General features: G+C 46.7%; 1 protein-coding gene across 1 annotated transcript in view; it reads left to right on the forward strand.

Annotated features, from left to right (window-relative positions):
- Positions 1 to 17490, forward strand: part of dnm3b (dynamin 3b) — a 60485-nt gene that overhangs the window by 10826 nt on the left and 32169 nt on the right. Inside the window, exons 7-8 of the mRNA XM_057334781.1 lie at positions 8805 to 8965; positions 12742 to 12884. Coding sequence (XP_057190764.1) covers positions 8805 to 8965; positions 12742 to 12884 — 304 coding nt within the window. The remainder of the gene's footprint in view (positions 1 to 8804; positions 8966 to 12741; positions 12885 to 17490) is intronic.

A 17490-nucleotide genomic window follows, 5' to 3' on the forward strand; every position in this document is an offset into this window, starting at 1 on the left:
CAGTTCGTCACCAAGATTGGTTCGTGGCAATCGACTTGAAGGATGGGTACTTTTTACGTCTCCATCTCGACGTAAACACTGACACCAACCGTTCAGAGCGTATCAGTACAAGGTCCTGCCCTTCGGTCTGGCCCTGTCCTTCGGGTTTTTACCAAACTTGTAGAGGTCGCCTTAGTGCCCCTCAGGGAGCAAGGCGTGCAGATACTCAACTATCTCGACGACTGGCTTATCTTGGCACACTCGCGAGATGTGTTGTGTACGCACAGGGACCTCGTGCTCCGACACTTAGACCGTCTGGGCCTGCGGGGTCAACCGAGAAAAGAGCAAGCTCTCCCCAGCGCGGAGCTCCTCTTATCTCGGTATGGAACTAGACTCTGTCCGTATGTCTGCGCGTCTCACCAACGAGTGTGCGCAGTCGGTGCTGAACTGTCTGAAATTTGTCAGGCGGACTCCAGCGGTCCCGCTGAAACATTTTCAGTGGCTCCTGGGGCACATGGCATCCTCGACAGGGGTAATCCCTCTCGGGTTGATGCACATGCGGCCGCTTCAGCACTGGCTTCAGAGTTGGGTTCCATGGATGGCGTGGCACATCGGCACCAGGCGCATTACGGTAACGCCTCAGTGTCTTCGCACCCTCAACCCCTGGTCAGATCTGACTTTTCTCCGAGCGGGGGTTCCGCTTGGGCAGGTTCGAGGCGCGTCATGGTCACGACAGACGTCTCCCTGCAGGGCGGGGTGCCGTGTGCAACGAGCATGCAGTACCGGGGCAGTGGACAGTGGACTGCCTAGAGTTGCTGGCTGTCCTTTTGGCACTGAGGAGGCTCCGGCTCCTCGTGCAGGACAAACACGTGCTGGTCCGGTCAGACACATCAGCTGGTCCGTTGGCGTACATCAATCAACAAGGCGGCATACGTTCACGGCAGATGTCACGACTTGCCGACGCCTCCTCCTCTGGGGTCAGCAGGTGACCAAGTCCCTGCGAGCCACTTTTATCCCGGGCGACCTGAACCAGACAGCCGATGCTCTCTCTCGTCAGGGGACACCCCGAGGAGAATGGCGACTCCATCCCCGTGCAGTCGGCAAGGCGCAGATGGACCTGTTTGCCTCCCCTGACTCCACCCATTGCCCGCTTTGGGACTCCCTGACCGAGGGACCCCTCGGCATGGATGCCTTAGCACACAGCTGGCCGCGGGACAAGCTGAAGTACACCTTCCCCCCAGTGAGCCTCCTTGCACAGGTCAGGGAAGAGGGACATAAAGTACTGGTACTGGCACCTTATAGGCCCAACCAGACTTGGTTCTCAGACCTGGTGGCTCTGACGACAGTTCCCCCCTGGCCGATTCCCCTGACGAAGGATCTTCTGTCGCAGGGGAAGGGCACCTTGAGTGGCTTGCCGTCGGCGGTCAGAGAGACTGTCCTGCAGGCTAGAGCCCCCGCCACTAGGCGACTATATGCTTATAAGTGGCGTCTCTTCTCATCCTGGTGTTCTTCCCATGGGATCGGGTCAGCGTTGGCCTTCCTACAAGAGAGACTAGAGAATAACCTCTCCCCATCCAAGTTGAAAGTGTATGTAGCCGCTATTGCCGCTCATCACGATCTCGTGGAGGGTAAGTCTCTCGACCAACATGAACTGGTCACCAGGTTCCTTAGGGGTGCGAGAAGGGTGAATCCACCTCGACTGCGCTCCGTACCCTCTTGGGACCTTAATGTGGTCTTGCAGGGCCTTGGTACGGCCCCTTTTGAGCCCCTCAGAGACGCCAGTCTTCCTCATCTCACGATGAAGACGGCTCTCTTGATGGAGCTCGCTTCTATCAAGAGGGTGGGGGACCTCCAGGCACCTCCAGTGTCCCATGGGTGCCTTGAATTCAGGCCCGGTAGTTCTCACGTTATCCTGAGACCCCGGCCCGGTTACGTGCCAAGGTTCCCACCACTCCCTTCCTGGACCAGGTGGTGAACCTGCAGGCGCTCCCCTCTGGGGAGGAAGACCCAACCTCCAATGTGTTGTGTCCAGTAGGCGCACTGCGCCTCTACTTGGACCGCATGCAGAGCCTAAGAAACTCTGAGCAGCTCTTTGTCTGTTATGAGGGACAGCACCAGGGGAGGGCTGTCTCCAAACAGAGATTGGCGCACTCCGTAACACACTCTTCAACGAGGAGAGCAGTGTTTCCCCAGTGTTCTTACGGCGCCTGATGGCATCTCGCTACTAAAGACGAATGCCACTGCCCGTGATAGCCGTCGGTACAAGCTTCTCAGTATGCTACAGTAAGCAGCCATATCACCCTGTAGCCCAAGACTGGCTGCCCACTGGAGCTAAGCAGGGCTGAGCCTGGTCAGTACCTGGATGGGAGACCTGCTGGGAAAGCTAGGTTGCTGCTGGAAGAGGTGTTAGTGAGACCAGCAGGGGGTGCTCACCCTGTGGTCTGTGTGGGTCCTAATGCCCCAGTATAGTGATGGGAACACTATACTGTCAAAAAGCACCGTCCTTTGGATGAGACGTTAAACCGAGGTCCTGACTCTCTGTGGTCATTAAAAAATCCCAGGATGTCCTTCGAATAAGAGTAGGGGTGTAACCCCGGCATCCTGGCCAAATTCGCCCATTCGCCTCTATCATGGCCTCCTAATCATCCCCATATGTACCAATTGGCTTCGTAATTCTGTCTCCTCTCCATCAATAATCTGGTGTGTGGTGTGCATTCTGGCGCAATATGGCTGCTGTCGCATCATCCAGGTGGATGCTGCACATTGGTGTTGGTTGAGGAGATTCCCCCTTCAATGTAAAGCGCTTTGAGTGCCAGAAAAGCGCTATATAAATGTTACGAATTATTATTATTATTATTACTAGTACTGATCCCACTGGAAGATTACGTCTCGCTCACTTGTGACTCGCTAGTCCAGTCAGTGTCACTCCGCTGGAGGTCGTGATACGGCTCAGCGCCGTGGCGTGTAAAGATAGGTCCCCAGTCTCTCTCTCTACACAACGTCGAGAGACTGACTGAAGGGGAATGTCTCGGTTATGACTGTAACCTCCGTTCCCTGACGGAGGGAACGAGACGTTGTGTCTTCATGCCACAACGCTTCGCCGACCCGCTGCAGCGACCGGGAGGTTCCTCAGCCCAAAAGATGAGTGAATGGCCACCGCCATCTCCCTTTTATACCCGTATGCACGGGGTGGGGAATGCCATGCGTGTGCCATTCGCCAAGCCCATTGGTGTTTTAAAATTCCTCAGAGATGATAGGTTCTCAAGATCAAACCCCAGTCACCCACGGTTTTCAGTTCGGTTCGGTTCTGATGGCTTCGGCACATTAAAGGTTTTTTCATTGTTTTATGCTTACGTGACAGGAACTGTAAAAACTTAAGAAGAAGAAAAAAACTAAACTGAAATTCTCTTTATTTTACTTGACTTATTTTATTATCTTTAAGCAAAAATCAATTTGTACAAATTCCTGGTGTATTGAATAAATGTAAAGATTTACACTGGCAGCTCACAGCAGTTTTTGGTTTACTGTTCATCAACATGCCAGTAAAATAAGCCTCTTGAAGAGGTTTTGCGCATCAGAGTATTTAAAATGACGTAATGCAAAACTTGCGATCACTGTAATGGAAGTAAACGTGCGCTCAATGGGATAGGCCAAATATAATATATTAACAAGGTGCGTCACTGCCATTGCAATAAATTAGAAGAAATGCAATGCTAAGTAGCTGCTTGGAGGCGCTCTTGCTATGACGTAAATAGATGTCCGAAACGCCGCCGAGTGGCATGACTTTCATTAAACGGACTTTGGCATGGTGCTGTAGACTCTCTTTCTGCATGTGCTGAGAGCAACGCGAATGTGCTGCTTTCGTATGCAGTGTAAAAGTACATTCTTGATGTGCCAAATTTGGACATTATCACTTTAGTACAACGGGCATACAATAAAGCCAGCCCGCGTCTGTTCGTCAGCATTATACTCAACAGCAAATTACTTATCGTGTTGCAGGCAGTCTCGCTTCACCACCTGACCACCACTCGATATTAGATATTACTCGTGGGGATGCGTTTATCTATCTCAGCATACAGACAAACAGAGCCAGTTCACAGTGTAATTAAGCGCAAGGGAAAATTTAAACGCAAAACCGGAAAACCGCAATTCACTTGCTCGTATTGAACCGTGGAGGTCGTACCGAACGGTTCAATATTATACTGAGTATTTTGGCATCCCTAATAAATATATAAAATAAGACCAGAATGCACGGTATTATAACACTGGTGCGTTGCTGGAGGAAATAAAGTAGGATCCAAATGCTAGCAGTCAAAGTTTAATAAATCCAACAGTATACATCCAAAACTATGTAGGCACGAAGAACAATCGTAACACTAAACAATCACCAACAATGGACAATTGAAACATGGGGGTATACACAGACCAATCAAGATACAGGTGCAAGTAATTAGGTGAGGTACACAATACAAAATGGTGGATGAGGCTGTTCTCAATCAGCTCCCGAGGTCGTGAATAAGGCCTAGTCCACACATGCACGGGTGTTTTTAATATGAAGTGTCCACATGAAAACACAAAATCATGCTATAAAGCACTATCAAGAGCACGTCATACCAACAGGTGCCGCTATAAGTCTATAGCCATGTTGGCCAATCAGAAGCCTGAAATATTAACAACTTGATTTAGGTCCACAGACAACTCAAAAACAAATATGAAGACATATCCAAGAATATCCAAGACAAAGAAGCACCCAAAACTTTACGACTAGACCTGACCAAGAACATATCAAAAGACATGGCGTACTGTATATAGTGTCCAAGGGAATGTGAATCAGGTGCGGGGATAATCATGGCATGAATGGGTGCAAAGCAGGCACGTGCAGAGGGAGGCTTGAGCCCAGGCTCTTTTTCTTCATCGAGAGAAAGTGCCCTTCTTTCTGGGATTTTTTTTTTGAGAGTTCCGATGGTGGCCAGCCCGGTCATCAGGGCAGAGCCTGCTCGCAAGATGGCCGCCAGTCCAGAGCCTGCTCGCAAGATGGCCGCCAGTCCAGAGTCCGCTCGCAAGATGGTGTGTTCAAGGTAGAGGTACCTGATTTCAAGCCTGGCAGACACCCATCTAATGTCTACTTGGAGTGCCGGTGTCCCCAGAGTCCAGTGGTATCTGAGGTGGATGGTCCTGAGGCTCCTCCTTTTGAATCTGCTCTACTGGTGGTGGTTGCTGCATTGGGGTGTTTCTGGGCAGTGCATTGCTCTCCTGTTCCTGAGGCTATTGACGAGCTGGCTGCTCCAAAGTTCCCCAAGCCGGTCCCATCCGGCATTCCAGAGGTCTTCAAGCCGGTCCCGTCCGGCCTTCGAGAGATCTTCGAGCTAGTCCTGTCCGGCCTTCCAGAGGTCTTCGAGCTGGTCCCGTCCGGTGTTCCTGTGTTCTTCGAGCCGGTCCCGTCCAGCGTATCTGAGTTCCCTACCTCGTCCAAGATAGACTCCTGTGATCTTCCTGAGAGCCCTGCCTGCCAGTGCCTCCATGGCTTCCAGCTCTACGAGCGCCTCCTTGGCTTCCAGCTCTGCCAGCACCTCCATGGCTTCCAGCTCTGCCCTGGACTGCACCTCCTGCTCTGCCGGCTCCGCCCTGGACTACGCTTCCAGCTCTGGCTCTGCACCACAGCCCAGTTCCTGTTCCCCTACATCAGGGCTAGTCAACTGGCGGCCCGCGGGCCAAATGCGGCCCGTCAATCATCTTTCAAATAAGTGGAGAGACTTTAAGAATGGTGTGCTTTAAATGCACATCCTCCTGAGACGCCACATCTTTAAAAGCCCAAAACGCTGCTACATTCAATACGAAAGTAATTCCCGCGGCTCATAATGATTTACGTCTTATAAAGCGATTTGATCGGTCAGTCCAAGAAACATAATGTTATTTACAACGTTATAATCAGCAAAGCATTGCACAGCCACAGGCAATCGGTTTGCGCACGCGATAGGTCGCGTTCTAAAACGCATTTTGTGCCCTTGAAAGTAGGCTAACTGTAGGAAGGGTACACCACGTGAACGGTTGTCTCAGATAAGGGGGAAACAGTGTTTTTATTACTGCATTCATTATGTATACCGTCCCTTCCCCTGTTCCGCCTCCGCTACACCACCCTCCTGAACTATGGTGAGCGTCTGGAAGCCGCTCTCTGGGGGGGGGTGGGGGGGTTCGTGGTGGGGGCTCTGTCACGATCTCAGTTGGTGTTCCCCTGTTATTTTGTTTTTTTCTTTCCTGTTTGTGTACCATGTTTAGGGTCTTTTGTAGTTTTTTGTGTTAATTAGTTTCCCCAGGTGTTTCTTGTTTCCTTGTTATCCAAGTGTATTTAAGCCCTAGTGTTTCCTTTGTTTGGTGTCGGTCTTTGTTTCATGCTTTGTTTTATGCTTCGTTCAGTCTGTGGATAACCTTGGTTTGTTTTTGTCATTTATTATTTAATTAAATGTTTACTGCACGTGGATCCGCTTCTTGTCTGGATTATTATTGTAACAGCGTGGTACAGTAAGTGTTATTACAACCACAATTTTGTCAATCATTTTTTGCAGTGCGTTTTAATTAATTTTGCAGGTTATTGGCATGTAAAATAACAAATCAGCACCAACAGTTTAGCGTGAAGGTTATTGTTGTTGTCCCAATAACACCAAAATAATTAAAACAGTTTATTGGCTTGTGCAAAATAAACAAATTATTAGTGAAAATATGTCATTTTCCATTGTCCTTTTGAAACTGGGAGAAGGCACTGATGCAGGGGGTGTGGCTGGCTGCAGCAGAGTTTTTATAGTACTCCCCCATAACCCTTAACGACCCAACAGGTGAGGGAGGGTGGGGTCTCAGGTGGTAGACAAAGGGAAGGTGGCAAGGGGAATTCCATATTGATGGGGTGGTTAAAATGGAGGGAGAAGGCAGGGAAGTGTCCAGAGCAGGATCAGCAGAATGACCCAGAGACCATCCAGGAGGAGGTATCCCAGGGCAGGGTCGAGGGAGGGAGGAGCCACGGTGGAGAGCAGACAGACGACACCCTGAGGACAAGCAACAGAGACGACGAGGGAGGAGTCTAGGGTGGAGCCACACAGACAGAGAGCCTGGGTGACACCGAAGGGTTGAGGCAAAGCTGATGGCTCAGGCGACTGAGGCAAAGGTGTGGACACAGCAGACTGCAGTGGAGCCAGAGCGACTGAGGATGGAGGTGGAGCCAAAGGGAAGGAGGAGCCTGACATAGCTGAAGGGGCGGAGAGATGAGGCGTAGCCAGAGGATAGGAGCCCCGAGTCGGCAGATCGTCGACGACTGACAAAGGTGGAGCCGGAGGGATGAGGGAGCCTGGTGAAGCCAGTGGAATGACGGGCCACGGAAAGACGAGGGAGGCTGGAGCTGAGGTGTAGTCTGTGTCTTCGGAGGATTGAGGCACGCATCCCGGGTAAGCCGTAACAACCTCGCTATTTACGGCCGGATGACTACTGTACTCGCTTTCATCACTTTCCAGATGCACAATTCACACCCCACCGCCTGGAGGACTCGGTTAATAAAGTTCTCTAGAGGGTATTCATCTGCGTTGGGAAGTATAATGAGAGCGAGTAGCTCATCATCCAGTCCACGCACCAACTCACCAGTCTGTTCGCCTTGAAGAAATCCTCCGCATACCTCTCCAGAGACATGCCGTCCTGGCAGAGCTGCATAAGCTGGGTCTCTGGAGAGGTGATGTCAAAGTCCAGGTCCAAAAAGGGGTCTGTGAAGGGCTCCGATGATGGAGTGGTCATCGTAATTGGTGGTCAGGTCTTCTGTAACAACACCAGACAGATGGATGATGCCTCAGAGGAATTGAAGTGAACATGAGGTTTAATGGGGTGAAACAACAGGTGCAGAAACAAACAGGGAACCTCCACACAGGTAAATCCACATGTAGGTACATCACAGGTAACCTCCACGGGTAAGTAAAAAATGGGTCTGAACTAGCAAACATAACGAAACAACTTACAACTTTACAACTAGACCAAGAAGATAACAAAAGACATAGCATGTATAGTGTCCAAGGGAATGTGAATCAGGTGCGGAAGTAATGCTGTAACGCCATGAGAATGGGTGCAAAAGATTATGGGGAGTGTAGTCCTTGAGTTTAAAAGTCCGGTGAAAGGGAACGGGTGAAACTGGGAGAAGGCGCCGATGCGGGGGGCGTGGCTGGCTGCGGTGGAGTTGTTACAGATACATGATATGATTGAAGTTTTTACACTGTACACTGATGAAACTTAATTGAAATAAATGCAATGCTGGATTGTCAGAAACTGTCAATAAATTAAATTGATGTATATTATTCAATTGAGGTATATTATTGTTTAAAATATTGTTATCAGAACTGGAAACCTAAACATATTGCATGCCTTTTAGTAAAGCGGTTTATTTAAAGTAAAGTTCACCCAAAAATGAAAATTCTGTCGTCATTTACTCACCCTCTTGTCATTTCAAACCTGTATGACTTTCTTCTTTCCGCAGAACACAAAAGAGGATATTTTGAAGAATGTTGTTAACTGGACCCCATTCACTTGCATTGGTTTTGTGTCCATACAATAGAAGTGAATGTGGTCCAGTGCTGTTCGGTTACCAACTTTCTTCAAAATATCTTCTTTTGTGTTCTGCTGAAGAAAGAAAGTCACAAGTAATATTCATTTTTGGGTGAACTTCAAGTTTATTTCTGCATCACATTTCATAGCTTTGCAGTGAACCTTTAAAAATATTTGAACTGAGACATTTGAACTCTGTGTGTGTGTGTGTGTGTGTGTGTGTGTGTGTGTGTGTGTGTGTGTCTGTGTGTCAGGTTATACTGGGGTGGTGAACCGAAGTCAGAAGGACATTGATGGGAAGAAGGACATTAAAGCCGCTCTGGCAGCCGAGAGGAAGTTCTTTCTCTCTCATCCATCCTACAGACACCTGGCTGACAGCATGGGCACCCCACACCTGCAGAGAGTCCTCAATCAGGTACTATAACCACAAAGGCAGGGCTCCAGGCTAACTTTATTTACTAGGAGCACTGTAGCCCCTGACTTAAAATTTTAGGAGCACAAGCAAAACATTTAGGGGTACACCTTAAATCAGCCTGCAATGCCATTATTCACATTTCCCCAAAATAACTGCATTACTGATTATGACGAGGGAGGCGGGACGAGAGCCGTGAGGGAACGACGTGAGGCCGGTGGTGCGAGTGATAATGAGTGTCAGCTGTGCGTTACACCGGTCTCGCATCTCTCACGGAGGAGCTCCGGGAGGAGGAGCGACAGGAAGGTACGACGAGAGAGGACCAGGCCTGGATTTTATGTTATGTTTTATTATGTTTGTGTGGCCGGCAGTCAACCGTGAGGTGGCTGCCGGCCCTTTAATTTGGTTTATGCTTTGTTTATTTTATTAAAAGTTTTGGTTATCGTTCGGCGGTTCCCGCCTCCTTCCTTCCTTCCTTTGACAGACCTGCCAACCTGTACGCATTTTGCGTAGCAGGTACGCATTTTGACCTCAAAGTACGCTGGTACGATTTGTCACTCTAAACTACGCAAAAACCTGATGACGCCTCTGCTGCGTGCAGTACTCAAAACAAGCAACAGAAAAAAGAAGAATATGTCCAATCATAGCACTGAGTTCTTCCCCCAAATAGAAAGCGGCGATGATTGACACGTCCTATGGCCTAACAATCAATAACAAGAGTCAGCAAATCGGCAGAACCACAAAATCCTGCGTGATCCCCTTCCACCCACACGTTCTGACGCATTGTTTTAAACGAAGAGTCAAGACATCTTCTGAGCTCTAAGGTAAATGGATCGGGTGGATGTGAAAAGTTGAAATATTGAATTAGCTTAATCCAAGCAGTCGATGATCTCGCGGGCTCATTTGATAACGTGCACTTGCCCGCAAGATGCGCTAACATTATTTCTGATTTATAAATGAGCGCTCACGAAAAGTTACCATGATTTTACCAAGTACCATAGGCGCTGATTGCGCTGGTGGATTCTCACACTCAATAACGTGCACTTACTGTATATCTGCGAGAGAGCATCAAGTTTTGGTCACATAAAAATGGCGTGCCGGCGCCGTTCTCTTTCAGTAAAGCGAATCCGCCTGACAGCGGAGCGGATTGAATGCGCTCTGCAAAATCGAGCTCTCGATAATTGTCAATAAAATAAAACGTCATATGCAAACTTTTGAGATTAATAATTATAAACGTGAATAAATAAGTAAAGTAGACTATGGCAGGCTGGCAAAAAATGTAAGTGCATGTGTGCAGCATAGAAAGTTACCAAGAGGTGTTTGTGTGTGCGTGTGCGTGCGTGCGCGTGGCTGGAATGGGGACTAACTGCCACATGGAAAACTTTACTGATGCTCTGCTCAGAAAGGCCAAATCAGCGACCTATGAAACAAAGCAGTCAAGAGCAAGTGCCACTGCAAGTAAATGTGATTGATATATATCAAGGGTATCTCACTAAACATTATTTATATACACAAATGTTTCCTAAATTTAAATACATGTGTTCAATAAGAAAAGTTATTTTCAAAAATGTGACTGTGATGCTTTTTTCACAACCAATATGATATATGCTAAAAACCTGTGTTCTGTCTCTTCGGCTGATGGTACTCAAAAAAATATTCCAAGGTTGGCAGGTCTGCTTTGAACGTGTTACACTGATACTGACAAATAATTTACTTGATGACAGCAGATTTGGTTCTGCTTATTTAAAAAGAGGCGGGGTCTACAGAGAAGCTTTGTTATTGATTGGTGCTAAATAGAGAGACTGTAATCTGAATTAATTTGAACCAACAGAAATTGTGCTTGTCAAAAAGTATAGATTCAATTGTTTACAGTGTTACACATTAAAGCAAAATGAAAGGTCTCGTGTTATGTTCTTATGATGATTTTATTGTGTATTAACTCTTTCCCCGCCATTGACGAGTTATCTCGTCATTTAAAAAAACGCTCCTGGCCAAAGACGAATTATTACGGCAATTGCTGTTTGTACTGTTGTACAGCAGGTGGCGCTGTTACACACCTTTGGAAAAAGTACAGAATCTCTGAACCTAGAACGTATATATTTGATCTGTTTTTAATGATTGTTCTGAGTCTTATCTGGGTGGAGTCTTTGACCAAAAAATGTTAATTATCTCAGCTGTTTAATCAAAGTGATGCATTTTTGAAGAAACCTACCCACATCTAAGGGGTGATAAAAAAAGAACAAATGAAGATAGAAGAATACGGTTTCTTTTGTTTTTTCTTTTGATATATTGTTTTGTCCATAAATTAATTACAGAAAATGTACTGTGAGCCATCAAAATTTAGTGAAAATGTTAAGAAAAAACGCTTTTTTTTTTAAAAGGCTGGTGGGGAAAGAGTTAAGGACAGTTTTCCTCATGTTCACACAGCACATGTAAATATGACATCAAATAAAACTTTTTGCTGTGAACGGATTTGAAATGATCTAGCGCTGTCTCAAGTAATCCACATAAATGAACTTATCCTGAACTTAGTTTCGTTTAAACCTCTCCTATATCAAATCGTTTGTCGTCGGGCTCAAGAAATCCGTTACAGCAAACAGTGACTGGTAGTAATGCACTCAGGTGTATAGATGGATGCCATTCATCATAGAGTTTATTACACTGTTCACTGCGCTTTTTACCATTAAAAGAAGAAATATAAATGATGAATGCATTTGCCAAATAACACATAAATATAAAGGGAGTACGTTTAACATAGGCTTTGAATGTTCTATTTACCTTTTGACTTAGAACCTCTCGCTATCAAATGCTAACATTATAGTATTATAATGACACTAAAGCTAACAAACAACTGATATTAGCAAACCGTATCGTGGATTGCTCTCACAATTTTGTAAAAGGAACATTATACCACACATCTATCGTGAGCTATTACCTCATGTATGAACCCAAATGTTACGTCCTCAGATGATGTTGCTCAGATGATAATTAAACATACAAACAGATGAAATAAAAGCTTACTAGATAGACTGATAGATTGAAGGCACATATCCATTAAGTTTTTGCTCACTTTTTCTGGAAAAAATGTAAAAAATGACAAACAGAAAATGTTGTGGTGCCAAATATAAGTCCAAATATCAACATATCAAGTAACTTTAGGTGCGTAAATCCACATCAAATATATCCAAAAATAGAAAAAGAGTTCGGTACACTTTCAAAAAGGTTCGCAATTTTTTTTTAATAATACGGAGGCCAAAAATTCACCCAAGTTCAAGGTTTTGCCTTTTTGAAAGTGTGCGGATCCTTTTTTCTGTGTTCTTTATATATACAATCAAAGTATTTTGATTTTGTTTCATACGAGGCTGGGACACGGTGTTAGGACACACATGAACCTCTGCAGCCAAACACGGAGCAAGTATCCCGTGAAGCTCCAACCCTTGCTAAAATGACCTTCGTTAGCTAGCTTGGTTACCTGTTTACAAGAGGGGAAAGGGGGATCTAAAGCCATGTAGATAGATTGTATATGGCTCAGAGGTGGTCGTATTCAAATAACCCCCATCCTACGTAGCAAACGAACGCAGTCTACAGCAGCTTGATGGATGATGCATTTTAAGACTGAGACAGACCCTACCAAACTGACCGCGTGTTTTATTTTCATGTTTTCTGAGCTGCCAGACACCTCGATACCCAATTTAAATGCGTAAAAGGCACATGAACATTTTATTCATTTTGACAAATATTTAATCATTGGATGTGTCTCTGCGTTTGTGTTTCCATAGCAACTGACCAATCACATCCGGGATACTCTGCCAGCGTTCCGCAGTAAACTGCAGTCACAACTTCTCGCTCTGGACCGAGAAGCTGAAGAGTATCGACACTACCAGCCCGATGATCCGTCACGCAAGACCAAGGCCCTTTTACAGTCAGTCTGACATCTTTTATTATCATCCACATTGTTCATGAACTGTTACGAATGGGGCAGGCAGGAGAACAGGGAGCAGAACCAAATGCAGTATTTGATGATTAATTAAAGTCCGACGAATAACATAAGAGTCCACTGGGAAACATATAATCCAAAGAAACGTGAGCCGGTAACATGCAACATCCAAGAAAACACCACAGAGTAACATTAACAACGATCGACAACAGACAACTGAACACAAGGGCTATAAATACACAGAAGTGGAGACAAACAGGAAATGGGGTACAGCTGAAACCAGTTAACAAACACAAGACAGAAGGTATGATGGGATATGGAGTCCTCGCAAAACACAGGCAGAGACACTATGCAATATGGTGCCCTCAGGTGGAGAACAGAGGCGCCAGCAACAGGGTGTAACATTAACTCAGTCTGCTCTTCCACTGAACAGAAAAGGATCTTTCAGACCAGTTTTGTAAAGCAGATCAACCAATCAGAACATCACTACTGATTTCATGAACATTCATGATTGACAAGTAGATGTTTGGTGGTTAATCATGAATTACATTTGGTTTGTCACTCAAAGTGATGATATTGACATTATTATATTGGCTTTTATCCAAATGTGTCTTCAGTCAGTACATTCAGACCATACATTTGATCAGTGTGTTTTCCCACAACCTTTGTGCTGAACACACAGCACTCTACCAGTAGCTACCTTTATGAGATTGAGGGAATAAAGAAACAGTTTTGATTGAAAGATCAAAGGATTTTATAAAGAAGTGTCACAGAACTGCAGCTATACAGTAAAACCATGAGATCAAACACATAGCAGTCCTGTCATTTCCATGATACGGAACACCATACGGAATCACAGAATTGAGCCATAATAACGGAATTTGCTGTTTAAAGTGGAATGGCACAGAATCTGGCAAATAATCTTAAAAAAAATCACAAAATAGTGCTGAACAGCTAATATAATTCACATTATGTAATTAATAAAGTCAGTAATTATTCAGTAGTGGTTTAAATGTGTAATTTGCTTGTTCTGCAGGTCTGTGAGGCTACATTTACACTGTCAATTTTAGGATTGACTGTATTTAGTTACAGGTGTGAGTCTGGAAACGTCCTGTTCATACAGTGGCTAACAGTTGAAGAAAGTCAGAGAGAGAGATTGCCATCATGACTCTCGCCGGTTCGACAGTTCATCCCTGTGGTCCCGGCATGCATGACAGAGATGAAAAGACATTGGGATAAGCCTTTTTCCACTGCATGCCCATTAAAGGTTTTGCGCACCTGGATATGCAAGATATGAGGGAACTGGGTTAGCCGACCCCCCTCCGGTAGAGCTCTCCTGAATTCAGGTCGCGGTACAGCGTAATAACGTTAAAAGGGATATCCCGACTATTTTGATGATTACTTGGGGCTCTACATGGCTGCTGACATGGCTTATTGGTTAAGTCCACCCCTTCCTTTTGGAGGCCCCTGGTAGTTCAGGGCCCCAGGCGATTGCCTACCTTTGCCTAATGGGTATGTCCACCCCTGAGAAAGAGAATACTCTGATAACAGAAGTGAGGGATCTTACTTCACCGGCCTCCTTGCAGATTACAGTGAAGTAGTTATGCTGAGAATGATGCAGTCACAAGCTACAGTGACATATATACCAGTCAGGCATGACTCCTGGGTTGCTGTTGCGATTGGTCTGTCGGTCTGACAAACGTGGTGTGATTGGTGCTTCCGCAGTCGGTCACGGCATGAGGTCGAACACACCTTAAGACTGAACCCTGTCTTGGTCTTTGCGATGACCGTCAAAATAAAAGTCCCGTTAACTTATAAATTGAACCACCCCCATGAAAAAAAACTTCAGTATATGATATTATTTACAAATGTGCTAGTAAAGTTTACTAGCCTTTTTAAAAACTGAAAATGTACTGGTTAAGGTACTGTTTCATATTAACATAGTTGGAGAATTTTACAGATTATTTTGCAGACACAAAAAGAAAGACAGTAGAAACTGCAAAGAGTAAAAAAAGTCTTGTCCAGCAAAGTGTCACGATCGGGGTGCGAATGAAATTTGCATGCCGGACTCCTCCCCGGATGTCCGGGTATAAGAGGGAAACCGGCGTGCTCATTCATTCACCTTTTGGTCTGAGGAGCCTGAAGCATCCCCCCGACCGCTGGGGTGGGCGGCCAGCATTGTGGCATAAAGGACACAACGTCTCGTTCCCTCCATCAGGGAACTGAGGTTACATCCGTAACCAAGACGTTCCCTTTCTGTCGGTCTCTCGACGTTGTGTCGAACTGACAGATTGGGGTTCCTATGGAAAACGCCACAGCGCTGAGCTGCGTCACAATCTCTAGCGGAGCGATGCTGACTGGCCTGGGCGAGTCAGACATGAGCGCTAGCCGAAATTGTAACCATCCAGTGGAGAGGTAGGGGGTCCCAGAGCTTTTTCAAAAAGTTGGGAAGCCCCTGCCACTGGCCTAATTCTCTAACAGCGAGAAGCCGCCCGGCACCGTAAGGGCCACTGGGTAAGCATTATTCCCCCCTGGGGAAAAAACGCTGCAGAGACCACTACCTAAGGAGTAGTGGAGACACCACATGGTCTCGCCAACAGGGGAGAACTCATGGGAAAATGTGCGGACTAAGGAGTTAACCGCAAGGTGGGAGTCCACCTAGGGAGGTCATGTGTTGCCGAGGTGGAAACCATTCATGAGGATACATCAGACGGAACAGCCCACGGAGGGGGGGTTACTTCGTCTGGAGCACTAGGTCCGGTTAGAGCTATGTGGCAGATAACTCAACTGTTCCCCGGCCTAAGGGGCAGGGCTGCTCTGCCCAGCCTGCCCCGAGGAAGGTGCTTAGTGATGGATGGAATGCCTGTTCTTTACCCAGTGGGTAAAGAAGGGAGGCGTAATAGCCGCTGATCCCCCTAGAGGAAGGGGGAAGGGCTTTCGCAGGCGTACGCCCTACCGGCTGCCGGTCCTACACGTTGCCCTGCAGGACGCGGGCTGACACCGGTTCCGCGCGTAGGTATTAGAACCTCACGGAGTTGTTGGGCATAGCCCAACCCGCAGCTCTGCAGATGTCTGCCAGAGAGGCGCCCTGAGCCAGTGCCCATGAGGAGTGTGCCTCACTCCCAAAGGGCAGGGGCGATTTGAGATCGGTATGCCCTAACGACGGCATCCACGATCCAGTGCGCCAGCCTCTGTTTTTAGACAGCCCTACCTTCTGCTGACCTCCAAAACAGACAAAGAGCTGCTCAGAGCTTCTGAAGCTTCTGCGTGTGGTCCAAGTAGAGGCGCATTGCGCGTACTGGACACAACATGGATGGGGTTGGGTCTTCCTCCCCGGTGGGGAGCGCCTGCAGGTTCACCACCTGGTCTCTCGGGAGAGTGGTGGGAACTTTGGGCACGTAGCCGGGACGGGGTCTCAGGATAACGTGAGAACCCCGGGCCCGAGTTCTAGGCAATCTGTGGACACGGAGGGTGCTTGCAGGTCCCCTACCCTCTTGGAGGTGAGCGCCATCAGGAGAGCCGTCTTTATCGAGAGGTGAGAAAGAGCGGCAGCTCCGAGGAGCTCGAAGGGGGGGCCTCTTGAGGTCCGCCACTTAGGTCACAAGAAGGTACGGTGCGCGGATGAGGCGGTCGCCTTCTCGCGCCCCTTAGGAACCTAATGACCAGGTCGTGCTGCCCCAGAGGCTTCCCTGCAACTGGGTCGTGATGAGCGGCCGTAGCGGCTACATACACTCCCAGTGTGGAGGGGGGGAGAGGTTACTCCCCAGTCTCTCTTGAGGAAGGATTATTTATACAGATTATTTTACAGACACAAAAAGAAAGACAGTAGAAACTGCAATGAGTAAAAAAAGTCTTGTCCAGCAAAGTGTCACGATCGGGGTGTGAGGGGACAGAGGACCCAGGCGCAGACAGCAGGTAAGGGGTTATCATAAGACTTCTTTAATAAATAAGACAAAACAAAAACCCACGAGGGGGTAAAATACAAAGAACAAAGGTAAAAACATGACGGATAATAGGAACACGGACTAACTACACTAAACTAGACTAGAGACAACATTTGACATTAATTACAAATAACTAGACTAGACTAAACTGAACTAGACACAGGAACTCAACCACACGAATCAAAATGAACCAGCACAAGACAGAAAACACAGGGGCATTAAATAAGGAATCAAATCAAGAGGAGAACAGATGTAGGACATGATATAATTAACAATCAATATGGAGGAAACGAGAAGGCGAGGACAAAGACTAGACCAGAGAGAGCGCATGTTATGTCAGAACCAACAATAACATGTCTCTCTCCACCCAAAACATGAGGCTCTGTCATAATCCTGCCACTAGATCAAAAAAGACATGACACGATGAGGCAGAATCATGACACAAAGAGGTGAAAGCAAAATTAAAATCGTTGTTGCTTTTCCACGCTGGAGACAGCTGCGGGAGTCAAAGGATTTCAATAGATGATGGAATGATTGCTGTGTTTCTTCTGGACAGTTGCTGTGATGGTATGATTAGATTTTGATGATGCATTATATTGCGAACCTTTACGAATAAAAACAGAATTCGTGAAAAATAAAAAGGAATT

This window comes from Triplophysa rosa, linkage group LG5, assembly GCF_024868665.1.
Source record: "Triplophysa rosa linkage group LG5, Trosa_1v2, whole genome shotgun sequence".
Classification (NCBI taxonomy): Eukaryota; Metazoa; Chordata; class Actinopteri; order Cypriniformes; family Nemacheilidae; genus Triplophysa; species Triplophysa rosa.